The 20,937-nt window shown below is 42.1% G+C and overlaps 1 protein-coding gene and 1 long non-coding RNA gene across 7 annotated transcripts in view; one reads left to right on the top strand and one right to left on the bottom strand.

The window, feature by feature from the left end:
- gramd1a (GRAM domain containing 1A) overlaps positions 1–20,937 on the top strand; it is a 51,826-nt gene that overhangs the window by 16,626 nt on the left and 14,263 nt on the right. For all 6 annotated transcript variants that reach the window (XM_082551515.1, XM_082551513.1, XM_082551516.1 and 3 more), the window contains 6 exons: positions 14,070–14,295; positions 18,232–18,252; positions 18,476–18,560; positions 20,005–20,108; positions 20,267–20,362; positions 20,631–20,711. In XM_082551515.1, the coding sequence (XP_082407641.1) occupies positions 14,070–14,295; positions 18,232–18,252; positions 18,476–18,560; positions 20,005–20,108; positions 20,267–20,362; positions 20,631–20,711 (613 nt within the window). The remainder of the gene's footprint in view (positions 1–14,069; positions 14,296–18,231; positions 18,253–18,475; positions 18,561–20,004; positions 20,109–20,266; positions 20,363–20,630; positions 20,712–20,937) is intronic.
- Positions 1,494–9,313, bottom strand: LOC309717177. Its single transcript, XR_014279642.1, has 2 exons — positions 8,481–9,313; positions 1,494–5,642 (listed from the first exon to the last, which is right to left on the bottom strand). It is a non-coding gene; the product is annotated as an uncharacterized lncRNA (long non-coding RNA).

Here is a 20,937-nt window from a genome sequence, read left to right as displayed (position 1 = left end):
TTACCTAAAGATGGCTTAATGCTACTTGACATAATGCTCCCGTGATTAGCATCACTGCTAATATTTTAAGGATTATTTCCCTGTAAAAACAAACCCGGTCATGTTTACGGGTGACTCCCTCAGCTTCAGTTCTCCTTGTGGTTGTTTTTGGAGGTTATATCATTCTGACTAACCTCCTCCTCCTGTTTCCTCATGAACTCCTGATACTGAGTTTTTAAGCTAAGCCTTTGTGTTAATCTCAGCCTTTGTTTTTTCCCTAAGTTTCCCAAACTAGTTAAGAGCACAATCACATGAAGGAAGTGATGTTGGCATCATATGACCAATCATAAACAAGGACAGGTCTACTAGTGGCTAGAGGTGGGAATCACCATACATCCCACGATACGATATTATCACAATACTTAACGCACGATACAATATTATTGCAATTTTTAAAAATATTTTGCGATATTCAGATTCTGTACATGAAGGTAAACTTTATCAATATTCATTTTATCTAATATCAAAGTCTTACACTCAGTCTTTCTCTCATTTCAGTTTTATTGTTGACAAACTGAACAGTTTGTATTACAGTCTAGTCCAACTTAACTGAATGCAACCATCTGGTACAATTATAGCTATTCTGAACTATGCAATTTGTGAAAACTATGCAGCCCCTTCAGCAACTGAAGAATTTGAAAGTAAATTAAAACAAAATATAATTTTACATTAAATAAAAAAGTTTTAAACTTAATTAAAATAAAACATGTCTTAAATTAAAATAAGTAAACTGTCATGTTTATTGCTGCCAAAAACAAAAGTTAAACACATTTGGACAGTGAAGGAATTTCAGGATTCTTGCTCAGAAAAAGGATCAACGTGCTCTGAAGTCAGAGCACAGAAACCTTTTTGTAACAAAATATCTGCTGTCCCTGTATCGATACATTATTAGCAAACAAAATATCACGATACTACACAGTATCGATTTTTTTTCCCCACCCCTACTAGTGGCAGAGCAGTGTACTTTACAAACAGGAAAACTATATTTTAAATATCCGAAGAGGTTGAACACTGTGTATCCTGTTGTACAGTATGTATAGTAGGGTTTGAAGTAGGTAAACCTACAAAAGCACAATATTAATAAAGCCAGGAGAGAAAGCTGACATAAAACAGGTGATTTGCTTTAATGAAAGTAGTCTGTCATGTTTGTCGTGTAAGTCTTGATTCTTTCACTTTCGGGTCCATAGGGACTAAGTAAAGCGCTATACAAATACAGGCCATTTACTTTCAGTCACAAAGACGTGACGTTAAATGGTGTAACAATTTATAGTACTTGAAATTGAGTACATTCAAGGTCAGCAAGGTCTCAATTTAAGATTTTCTTATATGAAAACTTAAAATTACTTCCATATAAACCTGCTTTCAGCCAGCAGGGAGATAATTCTGTTGGGTCTAAACTCAGACCCCGCTGTATCCAAGACTTATTCCCATGAAAGAAAAGCAAGGCAACAGTGTTCGATCGATTTCTTGCGCAAGGGAGGCCTCTCGTCTGTGACCAGCACGTTGAAATGACCACACTGGTGGCCTCCTCTCGCCGCCTTTTATTGACAAACTTCAAACAATAGTTTACAAAACACCTCCCCTTGCAACCCCCCTTTGGTTACAAAGACAAGGCACTGTATGTAAATGTATACACTGAGTGTGTGTGTGTGTGTGTGAGAATGTGTGTGTGTTATGTGAGAATGTGTGTGTGTGTGTGTTGGTCAAAGGGTCATAAAACCTAAAAGCAGGAACAACATCCTTGGTCATAAAGAGGGTAGTCTTCCCCCACACCCAATGTATGGTTTACCAAAGATAACACAGTGAAACCATACAAAGGGTAGGAAGCTCTACCAAACATCAAACAGATCTTCAAGTTAGGATGTATCTACAATAAAACCTCCCCCAGCACAGAGTGGCTGGAGAGGTGGTCAGGATCAAAGGAATGGCTTTGATCCTACTGCTTAAACTAAGACTATACAAATTTAAGAAACACAATGGCGACATTCAACAATTAGACTTAACATTTCCCTCCTTTTTGTCATTGTATACTTAAATTTCAACTTATGCACCCTTTGTTCAGACAGTGTCAGTGTAGATTTCATTCATGCACAGTAAACTACATCCTATACATAAGCAAATCAGTATCAACAGTTCAAAAACAGGAATTAATATTTTCAAAAGAAGATGCCACCAAGGACCAGACGGTAACCAAGCTATCCAGCCTTGTGGCGGATCTACTCCTGTCGTGCAATTCATTATGTATTTCTTCAAGTACACAACTGAATGTCAAAGGTCAAACAAGAAGAATCATCATTCTCAAAAATCATATGTCTCTACAATCCAACTGTATACAGACATAGGTATTTAAACGCATCAGTTGACTTTATTGTTTGTCCATATGGCTCTCAGCTAACTTCAAAGCTGCAGCCTGGTCAACACCCTTCTTTATGACTCCTATCAACCCCCCAAATCTTTTCACTGTAGGCATCCTGTGGGGGTTAGAGTCAACTGGTGAATTATCTGCATTTACAACTCTTCTCCTGTCCTGTTGTCACCACAGAAAAAGCTTTGTTAAGGAAATTGGATCAAGCTGTTTTGATCTTCTTGGCTCGAAACCTCAAGTGTTCATGATGTAAATGTAGACAAAAGGCTTCTCTGTTTACATCCTTCTTGCAAAAGACAAAAGAATAAGTGATGTTGCCATGTTCCATGGTTAATCTCCAACTTGGGCTAATCCATTGTCCTTCGTACACATAGGCAATTGGCCTGTTTCCAGTTCGTTTAACTGTATAATGTCCTGCAACAAGTCATATTCTTTGAGTCAGACGAGCAGGTCTGTCTCACCAGAGCAGTTCACCTTCCCAGCTACTGGTGAATCAACCTTCCATTCAGGTTCAGAGCAGTTGAAAAGTTGGCAGTGTTCCTGGATGTGTTGCTAAAGCAACCAAACAAACTGTCTCGCTCCAAGTGATGCTATCCGGTTGTGTTCTTAAACTGCCACCAGTAGTTGGTTGAAAACCCATGCGGGTACTGGGTGTGATTTGCTCTGTCCCAATGCGCTCCTGTCATCCCACTCAGGGTCCACAGGCACAAGAAGATGCACAGCACATTCCCAGCCATTCTGATGAGTACCTGTGGCTCAGTTGGTTTCTTCACCGGATTGAGACGAGGGGCCCTGGAGGCTTTCCCCCCCCCTTTGTTCCCGGTCTTCCTGCCACTTACTCCGAGCTGGCCTGGATGTGTGTCACCTTCTTGCAGTGCGCTTGATATATCCAAGTGTTCCTTCCGGCAATCTTCACTGCTGTGGTCGTCGTCAGCAGCATCCGATATGGACCTTCCCACCATGGACTGGACCAGCACTTCCTCTCCATGGCCTTATCATCATCCAATCTCCAGACTTCAGGCTCTGCTCCTGCGAAGAAACAGAATCATCTGGCAGATCATTTGTTCTCATGACTACTTTACTTTTAAACATTTTCAAGCATCTAATCTGCTAATATGCTCTCTCTTCTGCTTTTCTATCATCACTACAGAAGACTGGAACTCTAACTCTAACTCTAAATCCTCTAACATGTGTAATCTCAAAGAGTCAGACCATTCTCTGTTGGAGTAATCCTCGTGTACTTATTCTATACAGTCTAACCATGTCCTGCCTGTCTTCCTAAATCCTAACTTTACTGTTCCATTAGTTCTCTCTGCAAAAAAGTTTTTTTTTAAAAGTATTTAATAATCCTAGAGTGAGTATAACGACTGCTCATCTCCCTCCTGTTTGAGACATGGTATAGCCAATGGCTCAAAATAGCAGCAGTCTTATACAAATTATTAGGCAGTACTGGTTTATCACACAGATAAAAAATCATCCTGCAAGCTTGCTCCCTCTGTAAGTCACAACTATTGTCCTGCAGTAGGTGAGTGGGCCTGCATGTCTGCTAATGCTGTACTGATAAAAGGTTAACACCATGTTTAACTAAAGCTGCCTCTTTTGCGATCTTATCTGCAAAAACTTTCCCTAATGCAACCGGATCTTTCCCTCACATGTGTGCTGCACATTTACAAACGGCAATTCCACTGGTTAATAACGCTGCCTCCAGCAGATTTTGCAAGAGTTTGGTGTGTTCTGCAGGTTTCCCTGTTGAGGTTGTCATACCTCGTCTCACTCACTGCACTACAAAGAAATGTACAGTAGCAAATGTATACTGCCTATCAGTGTATATTGTCTCTCTACAGCTTTACACGCTTCCGTTAAAGCTAGCATCTCTGCTGCTCAAGCAAATATGAAACATGCTAGTTGTCCTACATAGATAACTCTCTCTCACTGTCTGCTACAGTAAAACGTGTTCTAGTCTGTCCCTCTGCTGTTGTAAAACTCAAATCATCAACAAACCAAACCTTTCCCTCAACGAGTGGCACATCTATTAAGTCATCCCTCAGCTTACACGTCTTCTCCTCGCGCTCTCTACACTCATGAGAAGTGCCCTCCTCCGTTGGCAAAAAGGGTTGGACAGATTCAGAATTCTGCACCACTTTATGGTAATATGTGTGGTTGTGAGAGTAACAGTAACATTAAAGACAAGTGTCTTGTAGGTGACAGAAATGTAAGTTTAGTCTGCAGTAGTAGACATCTACCTCGTGTGGAACTAACAATTGCAAAAGGTGAAATAAACTATTGAAACATTGTACAGCTTAAGCTGCTGCACATACTGATCTCACGCATGGAGGTAAAGCACGAGCAACTAGAGCTAATCTTTTAGGATAGTAAGTTACTGGCTTCACTTGTGGAAAAAGTGCTGTTAGTTATTTTACAGTCACCTTGCATTTGTGCTGTTCACAGAACCACAAGTCCATCGCTGGACCTCCTCTGCGCTGTCACTTTTTGGAGCTTGGCACGCTCCCTCAGGTTCCATTTTGTGGGCGATCCTCTCAGTCACTCCTTCTCATCATGGCATCTCACGACATCTACAAATTGAAAAAATGACACTCCTCTCGCCACACGGCTTTCGCCATGTGTCAACTCCCCAATGAGACATGTACAAGAGTGTTGCACAGTCTCCCTAAAACAATCTCCAGGGTTTGTCCCTTGGAGCAGCTTCACTCCAAGCTGTAACCCTGTGTAAAAACATTAATCAGCACTTAAATGTTCAGCTTGTTTAGCTCCCAGCTCCTGTATCACAGAAGACAAAGTCTTAAATTTAAAACAACTTCACATTCGCAACCAACTGTAGATCATAAGAGTAATAAAGTATTTAGCATCACAGAGACAAGTATCATTGCAGGTTTATTCTAAACTCATTAAACTCCTACGTTTTCCCATAATTTATTCCAAATTATTTAACATCTCAATGTTATTCCACATTGTAATCAGTGAACTTCACTTATAGGCCATCAAAGCCTCATCTGAACATGGATGCACCACTTGCATAGGTTTAATACTTGTAAATAAACAGCTAATCACACAAATCACTGCAACAATAATAGTAAACATTGTTTAATGTTACTTCTGGACCCCACCTCTTGACGCATGGACACTCTCATGCGTCAACTCACCAAACCTGGATCCCTGCCTTAAAAACTGGCTCCACCAGGAGCCGGCATACTCACCATCATGGCCTGGAAAACAAGATCTGGAAGTAAAATCAAACTTCACACTTATAAACAAGTATATCACAAGGGTAACAAGCATTCAGCATCAGCAAGACAAGTGTCATGTGCAGGTTTTCTCAAATCATTAAATCACTATTGTTACCATAATTCGCCTCAAACATGGATCATCCCATGTGCTCAGTTAACATTAATGTAATCGGTGACTTCCCTTAAGCAAAGTCACTCCACTCATATATTATTATGGGTCCAAAAGTGGCCAGCAAATGAGCCCATAATAAACTATTCCATAAATATCGTAATCTCTTATTTGTTTTACTCATGTCACTTGTCCACTTCTGCTGAATGCTACATGCACTCTTAAAGAAAACAAAACCTGAAATAAAGAAACAAACATCCACCAGTTGTTCTGCTAAAAACCACATCATCAAATCACATGAAAAACTGCAATGCTGTAAGAAAAAATGCAAATGTTAGCGCTGCGCAGGTGTGTACACACTTTCTCACAGTAACTTCTGTGAGTACCACAAGCCCATGAATAACACACCTCTGATAGATTCACAAACATAAAAATGGCATTTAAAAGGTTAAACCATCACGCAACCTCAGATGTTGCTATCATCTTTCTGCTCCTGTAACAGAGACACACACAGAGATACATCCACACCTTTGTCAAGCGGGGGTTGACTTCACACAATGGTGTTAAGTCAGTCAGTCAGTTCCCCATTTATTTTAAAATTCTTACTCATTCACTCAGTGATTCCTTCTTTAGCTAATTGTGGAAATTATCGTCGCATCCGTTTCCACGCTCAGCAAAACAACGTCATTTCAAAAAGAAAAATAATTTAGACTGGATTTCCTGGTTGAATCCTTTTGGACAGGAACTTGTTTCCTGATTGTCCCAAATAAGAGCCCATTTTAATTTTGGAGAAGCTCACTTTGCAACAGTTTTCTCGACGACGCTTCGATTCTAATCGTGCAGATCTGCTCAACAGAGATCATCAAACAAAACTTTCAGTGCACCATGAAAGTAACAAAATAAAAGAAAGAAAATAAAAGAAATCAAAGAAAATAATGGAAAGAAAGGCCTTGTTTAAGTCATGACACGTGTTCTTCATGCCAGGGGGATAAATCGTAACAACCCAATTGGCAGGTTCAACTTTAGTAATAAAGACAAATCAAACAGCCAGTTTAATCTCAAACATTCATCCAATCAGCCATACACACAACATACAGCATAACCCTGTTGTCTTAGCACATAATAAGTTTTAGTTCTCATGTAACTAAATGTGTGCCATGGTAAAACTTCTTCACACACCAGAAACTCACAATCAGCTCACTCAACTCACTCATTCAAGACCTCTCATCAGCATTCTGTTTCCTCCTCTATGATGCAACCATCTGTCCTCCTATAATATTCAGTCCACTAGTCTATGTATCACTTTCATCTTACTAGTGATTTGGACAAGATGACAAACAGAATCTCATGCTTAAGATGCTGTCTGGTCTCATGAGTATCATTGTATGTGTATATGCATGTGGGGTTAGTATAGTTAATGCATTTTCAGTATGTTTTTGTGTTCATCTCTCACCACACTTCCATTATTCTCATCACTGCTTAAAACAACACACATCTCTCTCTGTTTTTTTTTCTTTAACTGTACTTTTCTCCAAAACAGAAAATAGCATTACAGCTGTTTCAGACTGAGAAACACCAAACACTCTTCGTGCCATCATTCATCCACACAACTATTTTATTTCTTTTTGTCCACTGGGCAGGTGACCTGCAGAATCACGTCTGCCCCAGCTGGATACCTTTCACACACACCATGACGTCAGACACTCTCACACTCGCGGAATTGATCAGGAGAAAAACTTTCTTTCCTTTCTGTCTCCTCTCTTGCCTAGTCTGTCTTGGACTCAATGCTGCTCCTAATATGCCTCTAATCTCTCCTCCACTTCTACCTCTGCTCTCTCACGCTCTTCTCTGACTCTACTTTCTGCTAACATTCTTGCTCTTCCTAATGCTTTTCTACGGTGTTGTTCTAGAGTAGTTGCAGTGGATTGAGCTGTAGTTTCATCCTCAGGTTTCACAACTACTGCTTGCAATATTGCTCTTTTAACATTCTGTGCTTCTCTCCTCCTCTGAGCCTGCTCCAGCCACAACTTAGCAACTGCTAACTGCAATTCCTTCCTCTGCTTCGCTTTACCTGTTTTACCTGCTACACTTACAGATATTCTTTCTACCAGCATTTTACACTTAACTTCCACTAATGTCCCTTCAAATCCACATTTCTTATACCAACAACCTACATACTGCGTGCTGCCTGGTAAAACTTTCTGCATAAATTTTACATCTCCTTCTAAGGCAGACTTACACATTTTATTCTCCATTACAAGACAACAATCAGCCACACTCACGCAGACCACGTCTGGCCCGCACACACACACAACATAGGCCTATCGCTTGCGTCTGCACGCACAGCTAGCGCTCTCTGTTGAAAACTCTCAAACGCCCCATATGGCGGAGAATTCAACCTTCGGACACTCTCCAACGCCCCAAATGGCGGAGATTCCGGACTCTGAACCTAGGTTCTCTCCACGCCCCAAATGGCGGAGAACTCTCCACGCCCCAAACGGCGGAGAAGCCTGCGTCTCTCTCACGCGGCTAGCGCGCTCCCGGACTCACGTTTAACGCACAGCCCGTAGCCGCTCTCTATTGTTTTGGGTCCACGTGCGCTCTCGTGACCAGCGCTCCCCGGGACTCAAACGTTTCACGCAGAATCACGGTGACGCGTTTCTAGGATCCCACATTCATTCACGCGGTTATAGAGACGCTCTCTAAGGCCTTCTGTACTCACTGTTTGTTTACGTTCATGGGAAGAGTCTCTGGATCCCGTCAATCGTCATCCATCCCGAGGGGAGGTCAGGCGCAAACTTCCCGGCCTGGTGGCAAGCCAAAAACACCAGGGCTTTACGTCAATCATCCCAGACGTTGCGGTGGCGTCCTCTCCCTCTCCTCGGTGGATGCAATGTGTTAGGCTCCGGCTCCGAAGGACCAAATAAATGTTGGGTCTAAACTCAGACCCCGCTGTATCCAAGACTTATTCCCATGAAAGAAAAGCAAGGCAACAGTGTTCGATCGATTTCTTGCGCAAGGGAGGCCTCTCGTCTGTGACCAGCACGTTGAAATGACCACACTGGTGGCCTCCTCTCGCCGCCTTTTATTGACAAACTTCAAACAATAGTTTACAAAACACCTCCCCTTGCAACCCCCCTTTGGTTACAAAGACAAGGCACTGTATGTAAATGTATACACTGAGTGTGTGTGTGTGTGTGTGAGAATGTGTGTGTGTTATGTGAGAATGTGTGTGTGTGTGTGTTGGTCAAAGGGTCATAAAACCTAAAAGCAGGAACAACATCCTTGGTCATAAAGAGGGTAGTCTTCCCCCACACCCAATGTATGGTTTACCAAAGATAACACAGTGAAACCATACAAAGGGTAGGAAGCTCTACCAAACATCAAACAGATCTTCAAGTTAGGATGTATCTACAATAAAACCTCCCCCAGCACAGAGTGGCTGGAGAGGTGGTCAGGATCAAAGGAATGGCTTTGATCCTACTGCTTAAACTAAGACTATACAAATTTAAGAAACACAATGGCGACATTCAACAATTAGACTTAACAAATTCCTCCTGTATTATCGGTTTCTTATTGATCCTCGTCAGGGAAAGATGAAGACTCCAAATGGTTTTCAGACTCTTTTACTTACAATGTCTGTTTTTCACTAAACTCCACTAACATGCCTCAAAACCTTTATCAGACATTTTTAAAAAATCCAGCATTAATCTAACGATCTAAGAGGTTTCTGCCTCAGGTTCAGATGTCATGTGATATTTGGTTTCCAGGTGTCTCTTTAGCTTGCTTACTATCAATGTTCCCTCTAATTTTTCATGTGTCTGAGCAAACACACAAACTCCCTGAGCGTCCCTTGGACCACTGTGAGCGACAGCAGACGTGCACTGTGGTCACGCCAGCATCGAATCCATCCAAGTTACATGGTTTAGTAAAATAATCAAATTACAGCATTTACATTTATGTTAGACGACTTTTAATTAACTGCTTTAGCCCACTTACAATGAAAATTTAAAAAACCTTGTTCATGACCTGTGTAGCATGTTAACACTATTGGAAGGAAAAATAACTTTAACTCCAATTTTGAAAACACAACTTTATTATTATTATTTTTATAAAGCTCTGACTTGTATTATGAGTCTGTGGTCTGGGAGAGAGTCTGTAACTCTGTCTGCAAAATACAGGATATACTGACCAATGTTGGGCAATTAATTATATAGTTACTTCTCCAAAAAAGTTACTGAGTTATGCAAACAACAAAGTTTTTTTGCAGCTGTTTACCTAAAAATGCAGCCAAGGCGTTTTTTTAAACAAACATTTCAAACTATTTACAGAACAATCAGCTGTTCTGCATCAAATCTGATGCCACACAAATTATTTGTGCCGCTCCAAAAAATAATTTCTGTCCACTATGAGATGAAGGAGAACAACAGCCTGATACCTGCAGGCCTGACAGCAGCAGATGTATCACTGCTGTAACACCTGTAACACTCAGCAGTCGCCTCATTGTTCTGACACACACAACAACACTATTGACTACACTACAAACTAACTACACAAGATCTGCGCTAAACGTTGCAAATCTCTCACATCTCAATTCCGCCTTCACTCCTGAAACTCCCCCCTTCCTAAACCACTAAATGCCATGTTGCCATATCATTTTTTGATTGGTCCACATGGTACATTTTTCCACCAATAGGAAATGCTGGGGGAGGTTTGTTTTCGCTCACAGGCTTTCGAGCGTTTTCCTTATCAAACGCAGTTTTTACCGTTTCTTCCCGCAGTAAATATAAACAACGACAGTATTCGGGGGGAAAAACAAACATTGCAGATATTTTTATCATAACTCTGGTTTTACGTGGCCGATCAACACAATTTAAAAACTGGTATAAAGTCCTCACTTTGTCCGTCAGTTGTTCCGTCTGTCCTGCTCACATCTCCAATGGTTGTACACGTTGTCATTAACGTGGCTTCACTCCACATCAGCCGCTTTGCTCGCTAAAACACCGGTGTCGCACATAAGGACGCTGTCATAGCCTGTCAGCGACGTTGATTGGCTGCGTATATACGAATGTGAATCGCATCATTGGCTGGACTTTGGGATAAGGTGGCATCGTTCTAATCCCATACGGGAGCAGCCAGTCACTGACTCACACTGCAAAACAGAATTGTTAACGTATTTACTTTAATTTAAATTCAGGTGAGATTTTTTTATTTGTTTTGTGCGCAACACAGATTTTCTGTGCGCAGAGACGTGCCCGCAGTGCGCAATTGCGCGCGCAGCTTAGAGGGAACATTGCTTGCTACTATATTTTTGTTTAGGAAACTGCTAACAAATGGCAAAGGTTTTGTTTGTTTTCTCTTTAGTTCATTTTTTGTGGTATTTTAAAGACAAAGTGATCAGTTTTATCTTCTCACAGATGTTTTCTTTATGTCATTCGTCACATTTTGTGCAGTAGAACTTCGCATCAATCAAATATTATTCTGAGCTCTCTAAAGACATCTGACCTCCGTACTCCATGTGCTCCGAGGCCTGAGGGATCTCCTGGGAATGGTGGTGCCACTTTTCAGAGACGTGATTGATCAGTAGGCGATGGTCTTTGTAGTCACGAGGGCAGCGTGAAAATATTAGTTTACTGATTGAAAGCAAATGAATGCATGTTTTGAGTGTGTCTGCCTCACACTGCAGACACAGTGAGGTTAAAGCTATGAGTGTATCAGCAGTTCTTCTTGCTTTGGTTTCTTGTATTACATTTGTAACTGTAGCCCAAAAGGAGCTTCTTTTAAATCCAATCCAGGGATTAAAATGTGCCTCATATCATTTTATATTTGGAGCTCATTGATTCTTAAAGCTACATCCAAACATTTTAAATGCTAATGAATGAATAATCATTTTATTTGTAAACGTTTGAACATTTATTGAAGACTGTTACCAACTCGCTTTAGTCATATCTTGAGTATAATTAATTTGCCAAGAGGAGATAAAAGAACCAGTAATATTTGAGCAGGAGCACTTAAACATCAAGTAAATAAAAAAAAAACGTGTTTAAATAATGCTGATTATTCAAACGAGCTATCATGCTGATAGCCGCGTGCCACGACAATAATGCTTTAGCAAATTTAATCTGAAAACCAAAAGCAGGTTAAAATGAGCCCACCTTGTAGCAGACGCTCTAACATATAGTTGATAAGTGATGGGCTCACAGTTAATGACTTTTTATGAGGGGAAAAAACATAAAAAAAGCTAAAGATGAGATTTACTGATGTTAAAGGTATTGACATTCAGATTCTCCGTGGAGATGATGTAATATTGTTATCCTGAAATCATTCGGCTGTGATAATGGGGCAATAAAAGCTAGTGTGACAGCGCTAAGGCCTGCAATACATTGTGTGTGTCTTTTGAAAGACGGGAATATCTGTGATTGACTGATGATGACAGTTTTACTCACACAGGATATGGATGTATTTCTGAAAAAGAAATCTGGACTACTGCGTAGGGCTGGGCGATATGGCCTAAAATCTGTATCGCGGTATAATTTGAAGCACGTGCGGTAACAATATATATCACGATATATTCTTTTCTTCTGTATAATGTATTTTCCACACTATAAGGACTTAAAATCCTTTAATTTTCTCAAAAATCGAGAGTGTTCCTTATGTATGAATTCTGGTTGTGCTTACTGACCTCGAACCGATTTGGGCTGCAGAAATCTGTTAAAAATGTTTTAGTGTAACTTTGGTAAGCCGCCCTGCTTGATGGATTGTCAGAGCATTACGGCTGCCGTAGTGAGGAGCTTCGGAGTAAGCTGGGTCCAAAACTCCGTCTGCTTCAGGTCCCAAAGTCAAACGAACACTGAGAGTTAAAAACTGTCTAAATTCTTTCATCTTTAATAAAATCATCAGCGTTGCTGCTTTACCAGGTGTAACAATTAAGTTTAACATCCAGGCATCCATGAAAACAGAATATATTAAATTTAACGGAGTTAGCCGTTAACAGGAAGTTAGCTCGCTAGTTTCCACCTAAACATTTCATACCATGTTCTGACTGAGATTTTTGAAACTAATTCAAACGTACAGCTCTGTTATCACTTCTAACATAAAGACAGGAAACTAAACAGCAGTGGGTTTGCAGGGTTACTGAAGTTGGGCTAGCTGGTATATAATGTTGTGCTACGTGATTGCTAGCGACACAGCTATGTTAGCATAACATTAGCACAGTGAAGCTGGAGGATGAAGCCAACTTTTTTTCCACTCGATAAAAGTTAACGTGCGGGATTCTGGTGGTCAGGGACAAATGCAATCGCATTGCAGGATGCTGTACACGGGGCAACTTCAGTCAGGAGAACAACTGAGATCATTCATCCACAATACGAGGTTAGTTATTAATATACTGCAACAACATGGGAACAGAACAGCTGCGAGAGAATTCAACATTAATGAATCGATGTTACGGAAGTGGAGGAAGCGCAGTTTTTGGCTTTCCCCATATTTCAAAAGTGCTTCACCTCTTTGCTATGACTGTCGCCCGCCATAATTTGCAGATGATAATGGTTGTAGCTGCTGCGATGCTTTCAACCAAAACAGGCGCAGCTTGATGACATCATCAACATGCGATAGAGCGATATAGTATCTCTATCGTTGGCTAAATTTATATCGTTTCTATCGCCCACCCCTACTACTGCGTTGTGGCATTAATTCCCAAAGCTAATGACAGTGGATGTTTAAATGTTTTTACTCTACTAGTTTTCTTCTTGTGCTTGATTAATTTGTTATATAAGATGTAAAATGCAGTAAGATTATGATTCCATTTTTTTTTATCGTCAAATAAAACTAAATGAGAGAAGCTTGTGGGAAAGTTGTTGTCGCCGTTGACCTTCTTATGTTCTCATCTAAATTTGTGTCTGACTTTTCACTTGTTTACTTAAAGAACTGAATCAGAGACAAACTGAAGCTCGTACGCTGTCGTTCTGACCTGCTGGTGTTTACTTTGTGGCTCTTAGGTTTCAAAGTTGCACGTCTTGATTGGATGGTCTTAACACCCTTTACTAACTGGATTTAAATGCCCCCCCGGTCTATCTGTACCAGTCAAAATGACTTTAGCTGATAGGTCTGGCCTTGCGTGGCCCCTCGTTGGTCCTCAGTAGGCACTTTGTGATGGCGTTTTATCATCAAATGAGAAACGCCTGCAGCTTTTCTTCATAGCACGACATGAAAGACTCACTGGGCAAGTCAAGCAATGAAATGTGAAGCGGTTTCCTCTCTTCTCCCCTCAGCTGAATGTTTTGGTTTTTTTCCTGTCTCTTTTTATCTCCAGTACGGCCAGTAACTCTCCACGCAGCACCCCCGGCAGCTCTCCCTCCCTGCGGCGCAGGGTCCTCGGGGGAGGCAGGGCCAGTGAGAATGAGGCTGGAGGAGAGAAGAGCAGCAGTGGAGGTGGAGGAGGTGCTGGTTCGGACGGTGCACTCCCCTCCATACCCTCTGCCTCCTCCCTCTCGTCTGCCTACCCAATCGCCTCTCGCCACTTCAGCCGCAATGCCAAGGTAAGTGAAAATATCTGCTAAGGTGAATCGTAGACTGATCGACACAGCAACTGTGACCTCACAAATGTTTTACCGCTGCCATCTTGGTGTTTTGAAACTGGACTAACAAACTGTCATAGACACGTTGTTATGCAACAATCTTCCATTTTTATTCTAATAATGACCATAATTTACAAAGTGAGCTTCATATTTTATTTAATATGAGCTGAAGCTACTGACATGACCCATAAAGTCATCGGGAAAGTGTTTAATGAGGTCACAGAGCAAGTGTGGAGTAGCATCGGTTTCCCATAGACTTCTATAACCAGAGGTTTTTGTGCAAATAAAGCAGTCGCCTCTTTGCTGCTCGCCACATGCAGCTTGGAGGCTGTGTCCGTGTTCAGTTTGCAGAAATAAAAACGCAATAAACACTTTGCATTTGCATCCAGATTTTCTGCATTGATTGCTAAAAACGGTGGTTCTGATCTTCTAATTAGCTTTATCTAATCAGACTAAAGTAGCTACATTAAACACACTCGATGGTATGCAGAGCAGTTCCCCTCCTTATAAATGCAGCTAGGCTCATGGCAATTTGACTTGAGACTGTCCTTTTTTAAGTCACGTATGTCAGCCTCAACCTGTCCATTCACCAATTTCAATCAAATCTTAGTAAAATTCTAGCTGTGCAAGCGCCAACCTAAACAGACAGGCACGTACCTGCCGGCTGAGAAACTACAGAACAGAATGCAACAAGAAGGAAAGTTGGTGCTGAAAGTAGACAGTTTAAATGAAAGTGTTAGACGTGGGAGGTCGCCCACGTCTTTAATGAATGCAGCGAGAGAGCCGGGTGTCCATCTGCCGTGACACCTTTTCTGTTTTCAACGAGCCAAACGGCAGCAAAGACGAGGAGTTGTAGTCAGGGAGGCTTCAGAGCTGAGCTGAAGGAGACGTGACGCTACAGCACTGAGTTTCTGAGTTTTACTTTCATGGCAAACAGCTGCTCTGTGTGTTAGAGATAAACTACATGATAAAAAAAAATGTTTTGATAAACGTTGTCATATTCAAGCGTGTGAAAATGCTAAATGAGACATTAGTTTGTGACTAAATTAAATATGTTATTAAATTATACGTCTAGCCCTTAACTTGATTATCATTGTTTGCAGTGGGGCCCATAATGAAACTGAATCTGACGCCTTTGTTTAAACAGGAAGCCTTACAGGAACCCTGGGGCGCCTCTGTCAGTGCGCCCCAGGGTGGCTACAATGTAGCTGCCATCACCAGTGTGTGAATGTGTGGATGACTGGATATGTAAAGCCAGGGGTGCCCAATCCCGGTCCTCGAGAGCTACCGTCCTGCAGCTTTTAGATGCATCCTTGTTCCCACACACCTGAATCAAATGAATGGCTTGTTATCAGGCCTTTGCCAAACATGATGGCATGCTGAAGAGATTAAACCATTTGATTCAGCTGTGTTGGAGTAGGGATGCATCTAAAAGCTGCAGGATAGTAGCTCTCGAGGACCGGGATTGGGCACCCCTGTGTAAAGCGCTTTGGGGTCCTTAGGGACTAGTAAAGCGCTATATAAATACAGGCCATTTACCATTTACCAAAGTTTCCTAAAGATAAGCAGTTGTGAGCCACAGCACTGTCACGGCATATTTCACACCTGGAGGAGATGGAGGATGCAACAGCATTTCTAAAGACACATAGTTTCACGTCAAATAACAGCAAAATAAACATACATATATAACGAGAACCAACTTTCTTTGGCTGTTTTTTAGAATAAAAAGTAATCATTCAAGTCTTCTAGAGTCCAGCTCCCCAAAGGTTTTATGAGGGACAGACAGTTCAATGAGCTGCTAGCATCCTGAACATAAAAGGACCATTCATCCTCACCACGTGCCATCAGGAAGCATCCAGTAGTTTTAACTGTATGTAGAATTTATCCACAGCTGGGAAGAGATGGGGAGAGACGGCAGGCATTTAACAAAATGAGACTTGCTCACAGGTTTAGTTATAGCCCAGCTACAGCTGTGTTTCATGCCTATGACATGCTCCTGGCATGTTTTGTATTTACGACTACTTTTAATTAAGCTTGCAACATGGTACAAAACGTCGATACATTAAAAAAACAAAACGCACACAAGCGGCGACGGGCAGAAAGTTTCATCGGCTCATGCACCCTGCGATCACAGTGTGTATATCCAGCTATGTGCCACGCCTCATTTATGCTGCAGGAAAAAACACATCCAACAAAGGATTAACCTCCGTCTAATCCCCCGTTCTCCAGATACATTTTAGGAACTGAGGCGTGCTTCCACATGATGTACTGACACGGTCAGAGGCAGGAGGACAGAGGAGACGAGGGGGCACAAGTTAGAGAAATGAGAACAGCCTGCTGGTGCTAGCACTGCTGCTCCATCACCGTCACTCGTCTCATAGCTGCAGGCCTGCTTTGATTTCAGGCTAGCAGCATTAGCAGTGTGGCATACCTTCAGTACTGTGAAAGTGAAATTTTTTGCATTATGGGCCCCTGAAATTTTGAAATTTGACTGATCATAGGTTCTCAATCAGATTAAGATTTAAGACGTTTTCTGGACCTCAATCAAAAATGTTAATTGGATGATTTCCAAGCTGCTTGGCTATCACTTCCTCTGTGACATGGTGCTTTAGTGGAAGAAGCCGACTATCCTTCAGGATTGTATCCCAGAAGCTGACAGTTAGTCAAGTTTTATTATCAACACAACATCATACACTCAAGTATACAGTCAGACGAAATATCGTCCTCCTGGATCAAAGCTGCAAACTGTAAAAGCAAAGATTCAACTATACAGAAACTAAGATAAACTAAGGATGAGTACAACAGTTTTGTACTTGAATAGAAATGGAATAAGAGTAGAAAACAATGAGAATAAATAAATACAGTGGTACATAGATGGACTCAAACAGTGTAATACAGAATAGTGCAAGTACTGGAAGTGAGAGGAGAGTGTTATGTAGTCCAAGAAGTGTGTGGAGAAGTGAGTCCAGTGTGGAGGAGGGCAGCGATGCATGGAAATTATTTTTCTTTTTCTAATACACAAAACTCCAGAATTACTTCACTGAGAAGAGACAGGAAATGCCCGATGGAGGTGTTGCTGAAAAGGAGCTTGTACAAGTTACTAAACTGTAGAGGTTGCTGTCTTAGCCTGCATTGCTGCATTGTGAGTCAGTGTGTTCAGTAAGGTCATAAAACGTACAACTGATTGTGTGTTATGTTAGTCCGATTGCGTTTGTGTAACTTTGATTTGCATAAAGATCTGACCGCATTTCATAAGCAATCAAAGCAGAAATTCCAAAGTGCTGCAGAAGTCTCGTGGTGCTCATCAGAGATTCAAACGGGCGTCTTCATGACTCTGTAAAATTTGATCCGACGCAGCGTTTAGTAACCAGTTAGGAAACGGTTCTGCTTCAATCCGGTCACTTAAATATTAACTCTGTGTTTGCCAGACGTTGATTGAACACGCTTGTGTTACGTAATGTCAATAAAAACGGTCTTGAGTCTTCAGTGAATTCACACAATACAATAAGTGAAAGTAAATGTTTATTTTTAGCAGCTCTCACTTCAGCCGTGTCAGCTCTTCCAGTGTTGACTCGTTCTTTCAGGAGACTGTAAAACGTTAGCGTGTTTGCCCTGAGTAAATTTACCTAACGGCACACGTAACCCGAAGGCTCTGGGTTCACCTCGTACTCGCTGCAGGCTCGTCGCTTTGAAGGCAGCAGCCTGTTGCAGCCAAGACGGTTTGTTGCAGCTGCACAGTGACAATTACCTTTTTTTAAAATAGGGAAGTGGTGAAAGTTTGGACATCCCTTTAAAGCTGCACAACCTCAGCGTTGCATAAAACGGAGTCAAAATGTTCTGTTTCTGCTGTGACTGATTTTCTTTGAGTACTAAATGTTTTCCTTTTTTTCTTTGCAGAAAATGCAGAGCTGGTACAACGTAAGTACACGCCCTCTTCTTCTTTAACGGCTTTTTTCAGCTTTTACTTCCAGTAGATGAAACTGGTTGACAGTAAAATGATTGGTTTAGTGTGATATTTAAAAATGTGTTTTTTCTTCTTCTTGATTAAACAAATGCAAGTGTTACCCGAGATGTTTACTGCTAGGATGGTTGTGAGGTAGAATAACATGTTCTGTTTTTTCTTTCCTGTCGTCACTCACAGGTTCTCAGCCCCACGTACAAACAGCGGAACGAAGATTTTCGTAAAATCTTCAAGAAACTTCCTGACTCAGAGCGACTTATAGTGGGTGAGTGAAGCATGTGACAAAGTGTGCAGTACCACCAGCGCACCAGGATTTTATAATCGGCCACGCCGGCCGTGAATAGTCCACTTTCTGAGAGGTTAAAATGATTCCTAGTGCATAGGAATGGGAAGGTCATAAGGAAAGGGAGGATAGAAGATTTAAGGACGTGTGACTCTAAGATGTACAGTACAAGGAATGGTTTGCAGTTGCAACAGGTTCATGGTGCTCAGCTTAGAGCTGCTGCTCGGGTTGAGGTGGTTTTGGGCATCAGAATAGGGACAAGAGCTGAAAGAGGCGGCTGGGTGGGGAGGTGGAGTAAACGTTGCCCCCACTAACATACCCAGATGAACAGCAGACGTCGAATCTATTGAAAATCACAAATGTTATTCCTGTGTGCCAACAGCACACAGGTGCTTGAGAAACGCCATCTGTGGTTCCACACTGGTTTCTTTTTGGCTCTGAGAGGAGAACTATGCAGATTTAGTAGATTCAACACACGGAGACGCTCTCGAATGCAGGCCTGCAAAAGCCAGCAGCACATAGCAGCGACAGTTAAAGCCCTTTTTGTAGGTTGAATGCCAGTTGGTTGAAAGGTCTGCTTGAGCAGAAAGGAAGTGACATTAGTTCACCACAAAGAGGAAGGCTGCGATTAAACCATCAAGGATCAAAAAGCTCCGTGTGAGAAGCAAAGACGTAGGCTGCGAAGTGAAACTCGCTTTCGCTTCACTACAAAGAACTTTGTTGTATGACTTGGATCTTCTCTAACGACCAACAGCATGACAGACAGGAACAGCAGTTCGTCACTGATGCTGTACAAGTGTTTCCCAGGTGTCAGTCTGGACGCTTTAGCCCCTTTTTCCATTAGTGTTTACTTCGATCGACTGGGTTTCCCCTGCAAACCAGTACTACCTAACATGTGTTTGTTGTCATAGCAACGTGTGTCCCGCAAAAAGGTGGACGTCGAGGCAACAGTATACCTGCTGCTCAGTCTGTGGCTTTTCGTCTGGCTCTGGGACCACTGCGTTGGTTTTGAAACCATCTCCCTCGTTGCTGAGATGCTCTCATGACTCATCGAGTGATGCTACTGGCCAGCCAATCGGTGGCATGCAATCTGATGATGTCATAATTTAGTACCCGCTCGCTTGGAATCCCGGGCGAGCAGATACTAAAGGTCACAGGACCCGGTACCTAATGGGAGAACCGTGAAAACTGTGGTGACCCGTGGAATGGAAAAGGGCTTGTGAGTCTTGTTTGCTGCATCATCGCTCCTGCTGGACCGCAGGCTGATGCCATAATGATGCCGTAGACTCTCTGTAAGAGTTTCAGTCATTTTTCTCTGCCCACCAGCCCCACTGCTAAGAGCCAAGTGGTGTTTACAACCTGTCTGACGTTGATCTGTGGCAGCGATGGCTGTTTTTGACATTTATTTCCGTCTGTCTTTTCTCAGACTACTCCTGCGCTCTGCAGAAGGATATTCTGCTTCAGGGACGCCTTTATCTGTCAGAGAATTGGCTGTGTTTCTACAGCAACATCTTCCGCTGGGAAACCACTGTAAGCTACACTGTGTACACTGGCGCACACCTTCTGCAAACTAATTAATGTCACACCTGCAGTCTGATAAGAGTGAAGTTTGCAGATCAATAAAGATGGCCTCTGCGAGATAAGAGCGTTGCACGCTGTAAAGCTTTCTCCTCTGCTTGTTGGTTCAGATCACCATCCTGCTGAAGGACGTTACCTCTATGACCAAGGAGAAGACTGCCAAGCTCATCCCAAATGCCATCCAGATCAGCACTGACAACGAGAAGGTGAGAGTCAAAGACGAATAATAAAAGAGACGCTTTGATTTACGAGGACATTCTGCGGTTTAACCGTTGATAGTGTCAGCTGTTGAAACGGTTCACTTCAATCTGTTAGAGAAGCGTTATGAAACGAGCTGACTCGGCTCGATCTTCACCGGCCGTGATGAGGCAAACGGGGGGAAACCGTCCGTCAAACCTGTTCTCACATTTTTGTTCTCTCTCCCTCCTTTTCTTCCTCCCCTCCTTCCTGTTGCGTTGATAATCACCCTCTCAGCATTTCTTCACATCTTTTGGCGCAAGAGATCGCAGCTACATGATGATTTTCCGCCTGTGGCAGAACGCACTGCTGGACAAGGTACAGCCTCCGCTCCCACCCTCCTGCTGGTTTGTGCTGCTAGTAGTTATCATGTCAGAGTAGAGCAGGGTGTCAGGAAGCGTGGTCGTAAATACAGGGCTGAGAGAGCAGTTTCGATTACTGTTATCTGCTGACTTTTCTGCTCTGAGCGTCTGTGCAGAAACACAGCTTACTATTATCTCACATGGTAGAGAAAATAATGGCTGATTACTCTTTCCCTGGAAAA

This window comes from Aulonocara stuartgranti (assembly GCF_965226115.1).
Source record: "Aulonocara stuartgranti genome assembly, chromosome: 11".
Classification (NCBI taxonomy): Eukaryota; Metazoa; Chordata; class Actinopteri; order Cichliformes; family Cichlidae; genus Aulonocara; species Aulonocara stuartgranti.
This window is presented reverse-complemented; position numbering and strand designations above follow the sequence as displayed.